General features: G+C 38.6%; 1 protein-coding gene across 1 annotated transcript in view; it reads left to right on the plus strand.

Moving 5' to 3' along the window:
• Nucleotides 1-18695, plus strand: part of UBE2N (ubiquitin conjugating enzyme E2 N) — a 36835-nt gene extending 18140 nt beyond the window's left edge. The window contains exons 2-4 of the mRNA XM_025926349.2: nt 16723-16969; nt 17163-17303; nt 17966-18695. Of these exons, the coding sequence (XP_025782134.1) occupies nt 16723-16969; nt 17163-17303; nt 17966-18006 (429 nt within the window). The 3' untranslated portion in view covers nt 18007-18695. The remainder of the gene's footprint in view (nt 1-16722; nt 16970-17162; nt 17304-17965) is intronic.

An 18695-nucleotide genomic window follows, 5' to 3' on the forward strand; every position in this document is an offset into this window, starting at 1 on the left:
ATTGTTAAAATTTAGAAACTTGGGTTGAGGGGCCCCAGCTGGGATGTAGACATCTGAAGGGAGATAGGACAATTACACTTAGGGTAAGGGGACCCCTGCTGCAACTCCCCTGCCCCAACATACACACCATTTGACAGTCAGGATTTTTAAAAAGCAACATATAGGGGTGCCTGGGTGGCTCAGTCGGTTAAGCGTCTGATTCTTGATTTCGGCTCAGGTCATGATCTCATTGTTCGTGAGGTTGAGCCCTGCATTGGGCACCACGCTAACAGCACAGAGCCCAGAGCCTGCCTGGGTTTTCTCTCCCTCTCTCTGCTTGTCCCTTGCACGTGCACATGTGCTCTCTCTCTCAAAATAAATAAGTAACCTTAAGAAAGTAAGCAACATATACTATAGAGAAGTGCCTTTGTTCCAAATCAGTTGAATCTTTTCCCCTGTATTTTGGACCAACCTTCAAATCTCAGGAAAGACCAGAACTGCGTGTCTTCAAGCTAGGATGTTAGAGAAGAAAGCAGGGTTAGAGAGAGAAAAATGCCAAAGCAAATGGTACTTCCGCAGTTTATTCTTGGTGACTCTCTGCATCAGCTCTAAGGACATTTCATATATTATGAGAACAAATGAAGAAACATTTTGTATTTTTAGCTCTGATACACCTTATAGTTCTGACTCTGTCGTTCACCTAACATGAGTGTGTGGATGTGAGTGAGGCACTGCTGGATGCTGAGGATTCGAAGTTCTAACTGTTGAGTGTGAAGAGAGCCCTTGACCGGAAGTGGGCTTCTATCCATGTTCTGTCACTTGCGTACATTTCCAGAGGTGGTTCTGGGGCTTAAATGAAACATGTGTGAACAACCAGGTCAGTTTTAAGGATTAATTCTTGTGTCAATCCCTACACCTTGGAGTTCTAACTAAATTTATCTAGCTTTCTAATTCATTAGCTTCTGAAAAGCTAGTATCCTTCCTAAGGTTTGGCCATTTATCAAGTAGTTGAAGGTCTTGAGGTTTCCTTTTGCCTGCTGTTAACTCAGACACACGGCTCAGCCCTTTCAACAGTTTCCATAAAAGAATACACTGTGTGATTGCAAGCATTTTGCAAGTTGAGTGATTTTTATTGGAGAGTTAGGAGTTTAAGCAGCCAATGGTCATAAGCCATGTCCTTGGCTCTTGGTGTTTTTCCTCTAGTTTCTTTCTTCCTGTGTTGCTCCGCTGCTCAAATTCATAACTGCTTGACCAGTGTAACTCCTGCCTCTAAGTCTCAACAAATAGGTGAATAAAGAGCCCTGTCTACCCAAATTAAGACCCAATTGCTGCCCTCAATATGCTCAAGACACACACTACACTTTCTTTTTCCTTTTATATAAACTTTATTGAGGTAGAAGTTACATACAAGTGATGCATCCATTTTAAGTGTACAAATTTAAGTTTTGACAACAGCTGTAAAACCAACATCTCATTAAGATTTGGAATATTCCACCCCAGCACAACACTTAATTAAAAGATTATACTGTTTTGAAGTGTGGTTTCACTTTATATAGGGGGTATATTTCTTTGGTGTTACACATTACCTTTAACAACATCTTTTTCTCATAGGTTTTGGTGTGGTCATTTCTGGAGGTGTACTTTTGAACACATCCACAGGTTTCCTTATGATAAATTCCAAGTTGTGAAATTTTAAAGATTGGGTTAGCTTGTAATCCATCCCACAAGTGATGTATGTGAGAGCCAGTTTTCTCCACAACACTAAATAACTTAAAAAGTTTGTCTATTCTGAGTTTTAAGGGTTTTCTTGATAATGAGACATTGCCACTTTCAGAATAGGGTTACTTAAAATGCTTATTCAATTTCCTTGGGTGATTTTATTTTAAAAACATTTTTTCTTGCTGTTTTTGGTAAGTAGCACTTGCATGTGTTACAAAATCAAAAGGATACTCACTGAAGTGTCCCCCACCTCTGTGTCTCAGTCATCTAATTACTTTCCTCAAGGAAACCACTATTGGGCCACATAAATCAATTATTTTATAATTTTGTAAGCTTTTGTTATTTTTGTTTGAAATTTTGTTGTTGTTTAGGTGCAGTTTTACATGATATATTCACACTGCTAGCAAACCCTAAGTCCAGCATTCATATTGCATTATTGCAGAGACTAGCTGTCCACATGAAGTGGGTGAATCTGACCCAGTATTATACACAGATACTTTGTCATATATAATATGTCTGCCTCGGTATGTAAATTTGTGGTTATTTCAGTTACATTAAAATCTGAGTTGTCTGGGTCATTTCCTTCTCTGGCTCAGTAGCACAGGACAAAATAATCATCTGAAATCACAGAAGAATAAAATGTCTACTGAGTTATATACTCCAGCTGGATCTTTTGAGATTATTTAACTTTCAAACCAGATTGATAATGTGTGAAACATTAAAATTTCTAACCTTGGTTTCTTGAGAAGTTTCATTTCAAATTGTTCCAAAAACCTTGAGGTAGAAAACTGAATCTTTGATACTTCAGCCAGTTGGTATTGAGCAAATGATCATTATTAAACTTGACAAAAATGATTATTAGATCATCAAAGCTGCTAATGGGGCAAAAGAAACTTAAGCCCGATACTCTGGTGCTTAGTGTTTGGTCCTTTTTTTTTTTTTTTTTTCCAACGTTTATTTTATTTTTGGGACAGAGAGAGACAGAGCATGAACGGGGGAGGGGCAGAGAGAGAGGGAGACACAGAATCGGAAACAGGCTCCAGGCTCTGAGCCATCAGCCCAGAGCCCGACGCGGGGCTCGAACTCACGGACTGCGAGATCGTGACCTGGCTGAAGTCGGACGCTTAACCGACTGCGCCACCCAGGCGCCCCAGTGTTTGGTCCTTTAAGTGCACAACTTGTAAGGGAGATATCAAGGCCATGATTTTTTTTTTCTTTTTTTGTTTTTAATGTTTATTTTTGAGAGGAAGAGCGTGAGCGGGGGAGGGGCAGAGAGTGAGGAGGACAGAGGATCTGAAGTGGGCTCTGCATTGACAGCAGCGAGTCTGATGTGGGGCTTGAACTTAAGAACCATGAGATCATGACCTGAGCTGAAGTCCGACGTTCAACCCACCGAGCCACCCAAGTGCTCCTCCAGGCCAAGGCTTTTAAGCAAAAGTATGAATCCGTTCATAAAGATTGGGTTTAAAGCCTTAAAAAGTCCTTTTTTTCTGCATACTCCTGGCCATTTATGGCCACTGTCTGGCTCCTTAAAGCCTTGGGCCTACCATTTTTGGAAGTTCTTGAATCCCCCTTTACCTGTCAATATATGTATATTTTTCCTCTCTAGGGCTTACTTCAGTAGTAGATATGTTCATTCAGCCAGTATGGAACGTGAGACACTATGTGGTGCTCATTATTAGGGCTGCAAATGCTACACCTTGGCCTTGACCTATAGGGACTAGTGTAGCTGGGGAGTCAGACGGGGGAAAGTGCATGAGGAATAGCTTTTTGCAGAAAGTGCACTCCTACTGCCCAATAATACTCTTGCTTTTTTAATTAGCATCTAGTTAATTGCTTACCTCTTAAGTGACAGTTGATTTTCAAAATGGTAGAAATGCTTCTTTGTGGGCAAAATAATGGTTAGTGTCTTAAATGTCTTAGATCTATTTGCTAATTCTCCATAGCAGAAGGATTTTGGGTATGTGGAACTAGATGTGTAGGATATATGTGGTAGGAGCACAGGATGGGGGGTTGGGCTTTCTGGGTTTGACTTACAGCTGTGCCAAGTACTAGCTTGTACAGCCTACTTCTACTTCTTTATCTCTTTAATACATTAGTCTAGCTCTAGGGTGGTTGAGAGGGTTAGAGTGCAGAGGAGAGCCTATCGTAATGCTGAGCATTATAGTGTTATTACTGCTTTCTGATTTGCAAAGATGCTGCTTCACTGTGAATTGGGAAAGAATGAGTATCTCTTCAGTGTGGGTAAACTTCATCATTTAAGTATTAGTTCCATAAAATAGATGGCCTTAAACATAATCCCCTGAAATGGGACAGAGATCTTTATAAAGCACAGTCAATGCCCATTTGTCAACAGTGGGTAGGGAAATGGTATATTTGAGGTAAATAATACATTGTGATTTTATTAGAATTGTTTTGATTTTAGTATAATCAATTTTCCCTGAGTTAGATAACAATAAAGCTGATTTGTACAGCTGCTAAACTGGTTTTATTCTTTAATCCAAAGTATTTACGATCTTGCCCTGCACAGCTTCAGGGGGTGCTATTCATACAGATTGTGATGTGAATAGTCCTCTCTTGGAGTTGTGCAGTGTGGCAGGCTTCTTAAGGGATGCTTGTTTTGGGGGGAGACAGAAATCCTAATATCTGATCGCTTCCTAATTTATCTCAGAATTAGGATGCAGTATGTGAAAAAAATAATTTTTTCTTCCTGTGGTTTGGATTTTGGACAAAATTATGTCAGCACAATTGAATTAAGAATGCAAATCTGGACCAACTATAACTTGTTTTTGTTTGCCTCATTGAAAATTCAAACTGCTTTTGCTTCTGTCCATCTTCTTGTCTGTTAATGTAAGTGTAGGACTTTTAGTGGAGACCTAAGGCATTTAGCAGTTAAATTTTGTTGTGATTACCACATTTGAAACCTGATGTAACTAGTGATCAGGGATTAGGTAAGTAATATATGGTAGCTGTACAAGTGTAGCCACTAGCTTCTAGGCTAGTAAAAGTGCCTATTTATGCCATACAGTTGGCAAAGATTATTGTTTAATTTACCTGTAAAGCAACCAGGAAAACAGGATGCAGTGACACAGTAAACGAAAAAGTGTAAAAATATTAAACTGTTTTTAAAAAATTTTTTTTTTCAACGTTTATTTATTTCTGGGACAGAGAGAGACAGAGCATGAACGGGGGAGGGGCAGAGAGAGAGGGAGACACAGAATCCGAGACAGGCTCCAGGCTCTGAGCCATCAGCCCAGAGCCTGACGCGGGGCTCGAACTCACGGACCGCGAGATCGTGACCTGAGCTGAAGTCGGACGCTTAACCGACTGCGCCACCCAGGCGCCCCAATATTAAACTGTTTTTAAGGGCTTTTATTTTTATCAGGATAAAATATAAACATACTAAAATGTTAATTAGATTTTGGCTATTAGGAGTGTGGCCTATTTAAGTTGATACTGTATTTTTCTTTAGTAAGCAGGTGAAAAATAATTTGGAAAAAAGCAGGTCTCATTAGCAACAAACTTCTTCTTTATTTAGTTAGATATTGGGCATTGGTGTAGATGTTGGGGATACAGTCCATATTACCTCTTCCCTCAACAGGGAGGTCAAAATATTGAACAATAATTGTAAGGTTAAAGAGTATTATAAAAGGGACCTTCTACTGGAAGGAGGTATATAGCAGTAAGATTTAACCCATTCCAGTAATAAAATTTCCGATCAATTTTAGTGCTAGAGAGAACCTTTGAAATGTTCAAGGGACTACATTTTTAGAAGGCTAGGGAGGTAAGTGAGTTTGTATGGTTGGGTAACAAATTGGTACAGTTAGAATTGGGATTTAATTTAGGTGTCCTAGCTCCAAGTTTTTTCCCCAGTAGATGTACCAGACTGTCTAGTTGAAGTTGGCTCTCTTAATGTGAAATTAGCTCCCTCTTTAAAGGCTGTTACACTAGGTAGAAGTTCTTTGATAAAGAGATTAGCCGACTTGGGTGCTCTCCTTTGATCTCATTTAATCCCAAAGAGATATTTCACTTCTTAACCTCTTCATCCACACCCCACCCCCTAGTCTATTAATTCTTACCTTCTCTTCACTTTCTTCTCTGTCTAGCTTAGACTTTGTATTTTTAGCAAGCAGTGGAGGTCAACTTTGGCTAGGTTGAATGGAAATAGTATTTATTGAGTTATTAGGTACCTCACATGATCTTCAAAGGTGCCAATGAGGCATTCAGGAAACAAGGCTCAGAATCCCATCATGGTGGAGACTTCACTGCCAGCATTGTATGCATCACACTCTGCAGTTTGATTGCAGATGCCAAGTACAGCATGCTACTCTAGAACCCCTTCCGTTGCTGTCTGAAGGTAACTACTCCACAGTGGGTCTTTCTTGTGTATTTTAGCTTTGATACACAGGTTTTGACTGAGCCTAGGTCTTAGATGCTGGGCAGACAGCTAGGAAACTTATGAGACTAAAGCTGCTGTTGAGGGATCTGGGAATCCATAAAGGCTAGGGGATTATTTATTTCACAACAAGGCTCTTGTCAGGTTGTTAAAAGGAATGATGAAGGTCCATTATGAACCTCATTTTGCCTCATGCTGCCAGGCATTCCTTATACGTGACTATAGATAAGTTTTTGTATTTTCAAACTTCCACATTCTTAAGCTCCCAGTTTCAGCATTACACTCAGGAAGGGGAGGGAAGATATGAATGAATGGGGGGATTTTACTGTTGCTTAATAGATGAGTTTGTAGACAAATGGCTACAATTACACATAAAGGCCTTAAAATGAATTATCAACTTCAAGTAACCAGTTAAAAGTTTAAGAAAGAAACCCACAATTGAGGTAATTTCTAACTTAAATGCTGAATTTTTTAAAAAGTACATGTTCACTGGTTTTTGCTAATACATCACTCATAAATTTGGTTTTCACTATATAGAAACAGGCATTTAAAAATTTTCCTATTTTCATTCAGGATGAATACAGAAGACCTTTCCTCCTCTGCCTACTAAGTTACATACATCTTTCCCAAACCTAAAATATGCAAATATTTTAAAGATGCTTTTGATGGGTTTGTTAATGGTGCCTTAGGGACCTTGTTCAACAGCCCCAATCTCAGTGAAGTGTTACTAAGCCAGATCCTCTGTTCAGAGTTCTAAGACATCATTCCTAAGACACAGAATTCATTAAGACAGAAGGACAGTTACATTATTCAGATCATTAAAGACATATTTTGTCTTTACAGTTTTTGAGCTGGTGCTAAAGAAAGTCCAGGCAATGAAGTGTTTATATTATCCATCAAATCAGAAATCAAGAAAAAAATGGAGATGTTAACTTTCATGAGTCTAATTACAGTGCTGGGTATCCAAAGGACAGTTTTACCATTAAGAATTTCATGAGTGTTTTATGAAGGAGTAGTTGGCATGTCTTTAACTGTGATGCTGATATTTAGAAATCTTTCAAAAACAGAAAAAAAAGAAAGATGAAGATGTAAAGTTATCTTTCCAGAAAACTTTTATTTATTTATTTATTAATTTATTTATTTATTTTTAATGTTTATTGTTGACAGACAGAGAGAGAGAGAGACAGAACATGAGCATGGGGGGATGGAGAGAGACAGAGACAGAGACTGAGAATCTGAAGCAGGCTCCAAGCTGTCAGCACAGAGCCCGACGCGGGGCTTGAACCCACGAACCGTGAGATTGTGACCTGAGTTGAAGTTGGACACTTAACTGACTGAGCCACCCAGGCGCCCCCAGAAAACTTCTAAAATGTCTTTAGAAACAAGCAGGGACATAATGTGCTTCTAGTGTAGTGCTGTTTTTCGTGTTGTTAGTATTCCTAATCACATCTGTACCACCTTCTCTAAGACCTTGACATACCCTACTCTAAAATGCATCTTTCAAAAATTGACTAAGGGAACCTGCGTGGCCCAGTTGGTTGAGCATCCAACTCTTGGTTTCAGCTCAGGACACAATCTTTTGGTTGTGGGTTCAAGCCTTGCATCAGGCTCCACGCTGTCATCGAGGAGCCTGCTTGGGATTCATTCTCATTCTGTCTCCCTCTCCGTGTCTCTCTGTCTCTCCCAATCCCTCTCCCCTGCTTCTCCCTCTCCCTCTTCCCCTCCCCTACCTCTCCTCCTCCCCCTCCCTCTCCGTGGACCCCTCCCTTTCTCTCTGCCCCTCCCCCGCTCGTGTGCTCTCTCAAAATAAATAAACTTAAAAAAAATTGAAAATTGACTTTTATGTGTACTTCATACTCAACATGAAATAACTTATTGAGGGGCAAGGTCTTTGTCTTATTCTTCCTTTGAATTAGTTGATACCGTAATGTCATGTACAAAGTAAACAATAAACATTTGTTAGTAAATCCATATTTCAAAGTCATAACATTTCAGAGCATAGTGGTTTCATGTAATATAAGAGATAGGCAAAGTGGCTTATGTAATAGATAATTCCAGGTCAAAATGGCATACACCCAAATTTTCCATCAAAATAAAGCAGATTTATTCTATTTCATTTATGTTAATAAGACTATACTTCTTCAATTGCCAGTCCCAAAGGAAAAAAAAATGACATTATGGCTTAAATTAATTTACCTCTTTCATGAAGCATTTCTTCATGATTATGAACTACTGAAAATAGCCCTTGACTTCTGTATTATTTACTCTCCTGCCAGACATTTGACATTTACTGTATATTGTTAATTGTCTTTCTGTATACCATTGAGATTAAGCAGTCAGGCTCTGAAGCCAGACTGAGTAAACCCAGTAATCTGGATTTTAATCTTGGCTCTGCCACTTGCTAGCTTTGGTTATAATGTAAGTGGTCACTCTTAGTTTCTCATTTCCCTCGTTTGTAAAATGGGTATGAAGATTAAATGTTAATAATACATGTAGAGCACTTAAGTCACTATTTGCCACAGTTAGTTTTTATTGTTACTTGATCTTTTATTGATTCTCTGCCTATCTGGGCATAGTGCTTGATAATTGCATAGAGTTCTGGCCCTTGAGGAATTTACAGACTAGTGGGGGGAGGAAAAGAAACAGACTATAGTATAACCTGGTGTACTTATTAGTGGGACAAAAGAATTGGGAGGTGCTGGACAAGGAATTCAGGCTAGTGGTTTTCCTTATTGTAGGCACACTCTGTTAGTAGGATTTTCAGATTTTTGTCTGTTGTCAATGATTGGAATAATTTTAAATGCCGTTCCTGGGGTGGAAGTTACCAACTAACACAGTAAGTATAGTAATTCTCAGCTCCATGTGGTACCTAATCATGCAAGTATGTATTCACTGAACAAGCATTCGCTTAGCACTTCATTCACCACCACCATTTGGTAGCTGGAGTTCCTATCTTCAGACAATTTAGGGCCTGACTAGTCAGCTATTATTGTCCTAGCTATAGTAAGAGGAATGGTATAAATGCCCAGGAAACTGAAGTACAGGGAAGAGGCTTCCAGACTAATTCAAACCAGAGAAACAAGTTGGTTGACTGTACTTTGTTTTTCAGAAATCCTTCTCTGGCTTCCACATCTCTGTTCCTTTTTGCTGAATTTAACAGAATTTTGATAAAGTCAAATTCTTGATAGAGTCTTGGGGAGAAAAAACTAGAGCTTCTAGCCCAGGTCATTCCGTCCCATCTTTTGGTTATTACTCCAAGTTGAATACAGAGTACAGTTGACCCTTAACACAGGTTTGAACTGTGCTGGTCCACTGACACGTGAGTCCACTCATACGTGGATCTTTTTGTTTTGATAAATTCAGTACAGTACTATAAATGTACTCTCTCTTCCTTATGATTTTCTTAACATTTTCTTTTCTCTAGCTTGATTTAATGTAAGAATGCAGCATATAATACGTAAAATTTGTGTTAATTTACTGTTACAGGTAAGGCTTCTGGTCAACAGCAGGTGTTAGTAGCTAAGTTTTGGGGGAGTCACAAGTTAAATGTGGATTTTCAACCATGCTGGGGACTGATGCCCCTAACTCCTGTGTTGTTCACGGGTTAACTGCACTTTCTGCTACTTACCAGTCCAACTGGAAAAAAACTTTTCATTAAAGGGGTACCTTGGTCTGAACTCTAAGATACCTTAGTCCTTGATAGTCCTTGATACCTAGAGCCTTTGAAACAGCTTCTACCAGTTTTTCCTTCTTTTCAGAGAAGGAAATTGTGAGGTTGATGTGTGTGGGAGTAGAGGGAGAAAAAGAGGAAGGTGGAGGGTATGCCTTGAGAATCTTTTTTCTCATCTGACTTTAGGATAAGCATTTTTTAAAAACTTAGTGAATTACAGTAAAATAATTTATGAGCCATTTGTGAAGGAAAAGGTGTTGGAATAGGTAAGTGAGGTCTTTCGTCCACTAGGGGGTAGTGTGGACTGTAAAAATTAAAATTATTTCTCAGGGATTGACCCTTAATTTCCTCATGCAGTTACCTTGTTTGAATTAATTTTTATGCATCTAGGTTTTTTCGAAATTGCTGCAAATCATTATTTTCAAGCACAATCTTGTGACTGTAACAAACTAACACCCACATTCCTGTTATTAGTGATTCCAATGGTCTGACATTACTTTTTGTGTAGAATTTTTGGAGGGGAAAAAGTGATGCTTTTCTCTACCAGATTTTACTCACTGTATGAAATAAAATTAGTTTAATAACCTGTAAGTGACATCATTCTAACAGGACTGTCTTGTGTTTTCAGTTTCCTGTTCAGTAGCCCCATGTGACTATTGAGCAGTTGAACTGTGGCTAGTTTGAATTGATATGTATTACAAATCTAAATTACTGGATTTTGAAGACATTGTATGAAAAAGATTGTAAAATATTAATTATATATATATCTTAAAGTTTATTTATTTTGAGAGAGACAGAGAGTGCGTGCACGGTGGAGGGGCAGAGAGAGAGATGGAGACAGAACCCCAGGCAGGCTCTGCACCTTCAGTGCAAAGCCCAATGCGGGGGTCAAACCCATGAACCATGAGATTGTGACCTGAGCCAAAACCAAGAGTCACGCTTAACCGACTGAGCCACCCAGGCGCCCCAATTATTTTTATGTTGATTATGTGTTGAAATGATGCTATTTGGATATATTGTTAACTACAATATTAATTTTACCTGTTTCTTTTTACTTTTTAAAGTGACTAGTGGAGAATTTAATTTAGTATTATATTTGCAGCTCATATTTCTGTTGGGCAGCACTGCTGTAGGGAAAACATTCATCGACCATTCTTTTCATGCTGTACATACCTCTAGCTGACTTTAGGATTTGTAGGGAAGTGTAGTAGGGAAATTGAGCACAACTTTGGCTCTGTTTATAATCCCCGCCAGAATAAACACAGTCAATTCTACTATAAGGAGATAGTTTGCATTCCTAAAATTCATTGTGGTAACCAAAATTGTCAGTAAAAACCACCTGGCTCATGTATAAAATGTTAGGGGCATGACATTCAAAAATGTTGGTAACGTTTTTTTAAATGCCCACTTGTAGGGGGTGATGTTGTAAATACCCTTAAGTAGTTTGCAATTGTGTATATAATGATAAGTTGGCTTTTGCTTTATCAGTAATCCCAAAAAAGGAGCTCTTGTTTGTTAATACTTTAGAATTGCTTAAAGATGTAGTTAACAGAGGTTGGAATAGACAGTAGGTATCACTGAGGCATCTGTCAGTTTTTCTAAGACTAATTGTGATAACAAAATTGATAATATTGTCCAGGATAGTCAGATGGTTCTTGGGTGAGATGATCTAAAATGTCTACAATTGACATTATGAATAATACATTGCATTTTGTGTTTCAGAGAATATTCTAAATAGGGGAAAACCTGAGTGCTGTAGATGTATGTTGGAAGTGTATAGAGAAAGTTAACTTTTCTCATATGCACATTACCACTCTTTTTCTAAGAGTGTTTATTATCTAGAATTTTATCTATTTTATCTATTTTATCTATTATCTAGAATTTTACTGTACATTATTCAATCATTGCCTTAAAAAACGTATAAGACCTTCCATTGCTATAGTGAGCACAAGCATTACTGAACTTTAAAGGGGGGAAAAAGGGGCGCCTGGGTGGCGCAGTCGGTTAAGCGTCCGACTTCAGCCAGGTCACGATCTCGCAGTTCGTGAGTTCGAGCCCCGCGTCAGGCTCTGGGCTGATGGCTCGGAGCCTGGAGCCTGTTTCCGATTCTGTGTCTCCCTCTCTCTCTGCCCTCCCCCGTTCATGCTCTGTCTCTCTCTGTCCCAAAAATAAATAAAAAACGTTGAAAAAAAAATTAAAAAAAAAAATAAAGGGAAAAAACCTAGTTCGTGGGATTTAGTTGACAGACTGTCAAGTGTTACAGTTTACTGTGGTGTATAATTCTGGGATTTGCTCTTCAAGTCCCAGTAGATCTATTGATGATCAGATCAATTTGATGTTACTTAATTCCTTCTTAAAGTATTTATTGGTGAAAAAAATATTTACAGCATGAATTATTATACTTCCTCTGTAAAATGAGTTTCCTTGAGACTTAATCATACTGTCACTTAAATTCATACTCTACTTTTATGTACTTCCTTTTCTACTTTTTAGTAACTAATTCCCTAAATAGTCTAGGGTACTTTTTGTTCTGTATGACCTAAACTCAGTTGCTACCTAGGATTGGGTCCTAGGATTGCTTTTAAACAAGTAGGTCACAGTGCAACTAATGGTTATTCTATTTTCTTTAGAAACAAACTTATTTAATAAATCTTAAGATTTGTTATTGTGCTTTGCTCTTAACATTCTTTTTGAGTTGGTTGTATAGGGCTATGGCCGCCTTATGGGATCTCGTTTAAGTCTTTCTGCAGTATTATATTTTTTGATCTTCATAGCAACTCTGCATGAGAGGTAATCTTAATTATATAGATAAGGCAGCTGAGGCTCAGAGCAGTGTAAATTATTTGCTTAGAAATCGTAGTTAAGTAAGCAGTGTGGTAGGAATTTGAACCCATTCCTTACAGACTTGAAGAAATCAGTGTACTTCACTGTCTTTCTACCAAAAAAAATAATATAAAACTAGGAGGTGTTTTATAGTTTACCATGTGTGAATAGTAAGTAATATGAAGGATTTTATTTCTTACCCAATTTTGCCTTTTTTGGGGAAAACAATGGACTCTAACTTCTGTGGGTGAGACTTGTTCCATTTGGTTTGGATTTTATTTGTTTTTCCTCCTATAATTTATGCTGTGGGTTTGGGAAATCAGTGCCATACAGTCAAATAATTATGCATCTGTTCATTATATCAAAATCTATGAGAACTTGAGAGCATATAAAAACTATTTGAAAAAGTCTTCCACACCTAAAAGCTTATTCTAGATTGTGCCCTGATGAAGTCTTGTAATTGACCAGGCCGTGTGATATGTTTACATGTACATTCTTTAGAAAGCCTCTGATTTTGCGGAGGAACTGAAGATGAGGAAGGAATGCAGTCTCTGACAGTGTGTTCTAAGAGTGATTTTGAGGCTATTTTGGGATATGATCTTGGAGGCCCTTCGGGAGCTTTTTATAGTCTTGAATAGAGCTGCTACTACTTTGTGTAACCAGGGAGTGGGGTTTGGGGCTCTTGGACCCCAGCCTTTTCTTTTTTTTACCAATCTCTCTCTTAATGGGTTTCTAAAAATACGAAGACCTTGGACAAAATGAAAGGAGGAGGGAGGTGAGGAGAGGCCAGAATTCAGGGAATTTTACCATCCGTTTTTTTTTTCTCATTCTTTTATTTACTCTTACTCTTCATCCTTAGTATCTTCAGTTTTTTGCAAAAAATGAAGACTGGCCTCTTGTTCTGATTCCATGTTGGAGGACTTCCCACAGTGGGAGGCTTCATTATTGTATCTTGAGATGTTTTTAATGCTCTAAACATGTTTTACTTTGAACCTTAGTTTACAGCATTTCAGCTTCCCATTTGCCCTTGCATTGCCATGATTAAAACAAAGCAAAAAACAAAAAAAACAAACCAAAAACCTAGTCTCTAATTAGAGACTAGGGTGTTTTTGGGTTAAGGCATTGCTTTAAATGGCTATGAGTTTATTAACACAATTTGGGAAAGGGTTTAATTTTTTATCTGGATCTTATGATTATGAAAGGTAAATCTTTTTTAGTATGTGCACTGTAGGCTTAGAGTGAAATGGTATTAAGGTGTATGGGTTTTCTGAAGTGAAGGCAGCATAAATACAGTATTCTCATTTTTTATATCTAAAACTGTTGATATGGCAGTGTTCTGAAACTTCTGATTGCACATGCTTATTCAAAATGTTGAAAATATATTACTAATATATGAAATTGTACTCAGTATTGTCCATTTCCGTTATTGCATGTTAACATTTTTTGGCTGTTTGTAAGTTGTTTATAAATAGAAGTTAGATTATTTCTTCCTATGCCTGAATGGATCCTTTTGTTTTCCTCCTCTGATGTGCACATCCTGCTTTGAATAACCCTGCTTTAATGTTAAAGATGAAATTCTGATAGTTGATGTGCACATCCTGCTTTGAATAACCCTGCTTTAATGTTAAAGATGAAATTCTGATAGTTTATTCCTTGTTCTTTGTGACATCAAATAGATTCATAATTCAGCAAGTATTTATTGAACATCTGTGGTGTCAGGCACTGTTCCAGATGTTGAGGATACAGCAGTAAATAAAACAGGCACAAATCTCCTTTTATGGCACTTCCAGTTTGAACAAAATAAGTTAGATATGTAATATGTTAGTAGTGCTGTGGAGATAAAATAGGGGAACAGGGATAGAGGGAGGGTAGAGGTTAGGGTGGAATGGGGTTTTGCAGTTTCAGTTATGGAGGCTTCACTGAGAAAACACATTTGCATGAAGATCTTCAGAGCTGAGAGACAAACCAGATAGAAATTTGGGGGAAAAGAGCAAGTGCAGAGCTGTTTGAGGGAGGAGTATGGCAGGTTGGAGAGCTGCAAAGAAGCTAATCTGGGTGAAACAAAGTGCCAGGGTGGAAGCAGGTTGGGGGAAACATAGCTGAAGATGAGTTAAGAGTAGGCTGAGTGAGGGGATCACGTAAAACCTCTTCTTGGGGGGCCATTATAAGGAATTTGAAAAGTCTGTGAAATACAGACCCAGGAGGGAGTGGGGAGCACGGTCAGAAGCAGGAAGTACAAAGTTAGGCCATTGCAGTATGCTAGGTGAGAGCTTGATGGGTGGCTTGGATCAGAAGTGTGGCCGTGGGGTGGTAAGAAGTAGTCCAGTCATGGATATATTTTGATGTTTAAGCCAACAAAATCTGCCAATCAGGTTAGATGTGGTGGGTTATGAAGGACAATGTTTGATCCTGTTGGAAGGATGGATTTATGGTTAACTGATAAAAAGAAGGCATTGAGGGAGGAGCAGGTTGAGGGTGGGGAATGCTAAGTTTGGTGCTTATCAGATATTCAAGAGGAGCTGTTGAACAGGTCTTTATGGATGGAGGAAGTGTGATCCAGGGGAGAGATCTGTGCCGGATATGAATTTGGCAAAGCATCATACAGAGTATATTTAGTATTTAGATTCATTGGACTACATGGGGTCACTATGGAAGTGTGTAGTAGAGAAGCCCTAAGACAGGGCCCTGGGGCACTTCAGTGTTGGGGAGATAAGAACCAACATGGAGGTTGCTGCCAGACTAATAGGAAGACAGGAGAACATGGCTAATGGCAGCTGGGTGAGGAGCAAGGAACAAGGAGGAGGGCAGACCAGCTAGAAAAGATGTTCCATTTAGGTCAAGTAAGATGAAGATTAAGCATTGTCCATTTGATTTAACTGTGCGGGAATCACCGCTGACCTCAACAAGCAGGTTAGTGGCTAGACCCTGATTGGAGAGTTGTGTTCAAGATAGGAGGGGAGGAGAGAAATTGGAGACAAGCAAGCATAGATAACTTTCAACAAGCAGCTGAGCAGTGGGGCATTAGCTGGTCTGGGGAGAGTGAGGTCAAGGTCATTTGCCCCTCTTATTGGGCGAAATTATAGCAAGTTTGTACAGTTTGGGAAAAATCCAATAAAGAAGGGAAGATGATTCAGGAGAGGAAAGAGATGCTAGAGCAATGTCCTTGAATAGGCAAAAAGGAGATAAGATCTAGTGCTTTCTTTAGAGGAGAGGTTAGTCTTAGCCAAGGGTGATGGCCATTTTATCGACAGTGACAAGAGGACAGGCAGAACACGTGGACACGCAGTTGAAGGTGGGTATACAAATGCTACAGTGGGAACTTAAGGAGGTGACTTTTTTTGTGAAATAGAAAGCAGAGTTCTCAGCCAAAAGTGAGGGTGAGAATGAAGATGCTGGAGGCTTGAAGAGAGAGAACGTTTGAGTACTTTAGGAGAGAGGGAGAAAGACGGAAAAGAGAACTAAAGATTGATTGTTGGGGAGCAGTGTAAGCGTTCGTCGTCAGGGTTGTACATATTTCTCTAGCCCTGTTGAGGTGCCTAGGCACTTGCCCCTACTACATTCCCTTCTGTTTTTCAGGGGAAAGATTTTTAGTGACTTTTAACACTAATTTCACTTTTTATTTATTTATTAAAAAGATTTTATTTTTGAGTCATCGCCACACCCAGTGTGGGGCTTGAACTTACAACCTCGAGATCAAGAGTTTGCTTGTTCCATTGACTGAGCCAGCCAGGCGCCCCAAATTTTACTTTTTAAACAGCTTGGTTTTAGTGGAGTTTAAAGAGAGCAAGTTGCCTTTACTTATGTGATAATTCCAGTGTTATTTTCTTTTTTCTCCTCCCTCTCCCCTCTCCTCACTTCTCAACTTAATATAAAATCAGTTTCATTAGCCTAATTTTTATTATCAACATATTTTCAGATATTTGTAGCTACAGAGTATATGTGTCATCAGTATTCATTTGCTTTTGCATTCAGCTGATTGGGATGATTTAAATAGTCTTATAAAATGAATAAAAACCCATCAGGAGATTGGAGAGGTTCTGTTAAGTCCAATTCCAAGAGGTGAACTTCTTAATTTTTAATTTGGTGTTCAGCAAAGTGACATTTGTTTGACGAATGCATTGTCTTTCTATTGTAGGAAACCCAGCGTTTGCTGGCGGAACCAGTTCCTGGCATTAAAGCAGAACCAGATGAGAGCAACGCCCGTTATTTTCATGTGGTCATTGCTGGCCCCCAGGATTCCCCCTTTGAGGGAGGGACTTTTAAACTTGAACTATTCCTTCCAGAAGAATACCCGATGGCAGCCCCTAAAGTACGTTTCATGACCAAAATTTATCATCCTAATGTAGACAAGTTGGGAAGAATATGTTTAGATATTTTGAAAGGTAAGTGTTACCTTTATTAATATATGCTATTAAGTAAGATTTCTCCTATTTCTCTTAAGCATTCCATGTTGAGAATCTGAACATTGTAATCTTGCCTATTATATAAAGACCACAAAGGTCTGTGGGAATGAAATGCAGTAGTTCTGTGGCTGTTGTTTCATGCTTGATCATTCTGGGCCTGTTGCCTTCATAGATAAGTGGTCCCCAGCACTGCAGATCCGCACAGTTCTGCTATCGATCCAGGCATTGTTAAGTGCTCCCAATCCAGATGATCCATTAGCAAATGATGTAGCGGAGCAGTGGAAGACCAACGAAGCCCAAGCCATAGAAACAGGTATTTAATATCCATTCTCCTTCACACCACTTCCACTTTTTAAAAAACTAATTTTAGAGTCTTAGCAAAAAGAAAAAAAAATACGTATCGAGAGGAGTAAGTCAGATCCCGCTTCTAGTATATGAGCACCTCTTAACGGATGTTTAAGCTCCAACTTCCGGCCTGCTTCATGACCCCCAAATTAAAGACAGCCTGTAATTGGGGGAGCTCTTCAACTCTTGTATAACCTATACCTGGTGTATCAAATACCGTGTGTGCGCTATTTATCTAGCAGTACATAGAGAAAACGGAAAGCTTTTTATAACTCCTTGAGCTGCTTTTGTATTTCATCTGTTAATAAAACTATGTGTCACTTTAGAGCTAGGGAGTTTGAAATCAGTGAGCTTCTTCCTGCTACAGATTTTAACAAAATTAGTGGAGAGCATTATATATCTAGAAATGAAGGAGACAAAAGGAGACAAGTCTTTTCATTCTGTTGAATTCTGTAGAACTTCTGGATTCCATTGTAGTGTTTTGTAATTAGACATATATAGGCTTTCTGTCTGATCCAGATGACAGAAAAATGGCATGAATTTAACTTAATACTAATTAATTTTTATAGAGTTTGGAAAGTAACATGAAGCTAAGTAAAATAATAATTGCATGTTTGTTTTTGTCTACAGCTAGAGCATGGACTAGGCTATATGCCATGAATAATATTTAAAATCGATCTGATCATCAAGTGTGCATCACTTCTCCTGTTCTGCCAAGACTTCTTCCTTTTTTGTTTGCATTTAATGGACACAGTCTTAGAAACATTACAGAATAAAAGCCCAGACATCTTCAGTCCTTTGGTGATTAAATGCACATTAGCAAATCTATGTCTTGTCCTGATTCACTGTTGTAAAGCATGAGCAGAGGCTAGAAGTACCATCTGGATTGTTGTGAAACGTTTAAAAGCAGTGGCCCCTCTCTGCTTTTATTCATTTCCCCAATGATGGTTAAAGTATAAAGCACTGTGAATGAAGGTAGTTGTCAGGGTTAGCTGCAGGGGTGTGGGTGTTTTCTCTTTATTATTTTTTTTGAGGGGGTGAGAGGTAGTTTTAATTTTATGGGCTCCTTTCCCCCTTTTTATGGTGATCTAATTGCATTGGGTAAAAGCAGCTAACCAGTTCTTTAGAATATGCTCTCTAGCCAAGTCTAACTTTATTTAGACGCTGTAGATGGACAAGCTTGATTGTTTGAACCAAAATGGGAACATTAAACAGACATCACAGCCCTCACTAATAACATTGTGACTTTGCTGTCAAGTGTAGAATCCTTCCTTCAAAAAAAGCTTGTGACCATTTTGTATGGCTTGTCTGGAAACTTCTGTAAATCTTATGTTTTAGTAAAATATTTTTTGTTATTCTA

Source organism: Puma concolor, chromosome B4 (genome assembly GCF_028749965.1).
Source record: "Puma concolor isolate L17-30 chromosome B4, mPumCon1.1.hap2, whole genome shotgun sequence".
NCBI lineage: Eukaryota > Metazoa > Chordata > Mammalia > Carnivora > Felidae > Puma > Puma concolor.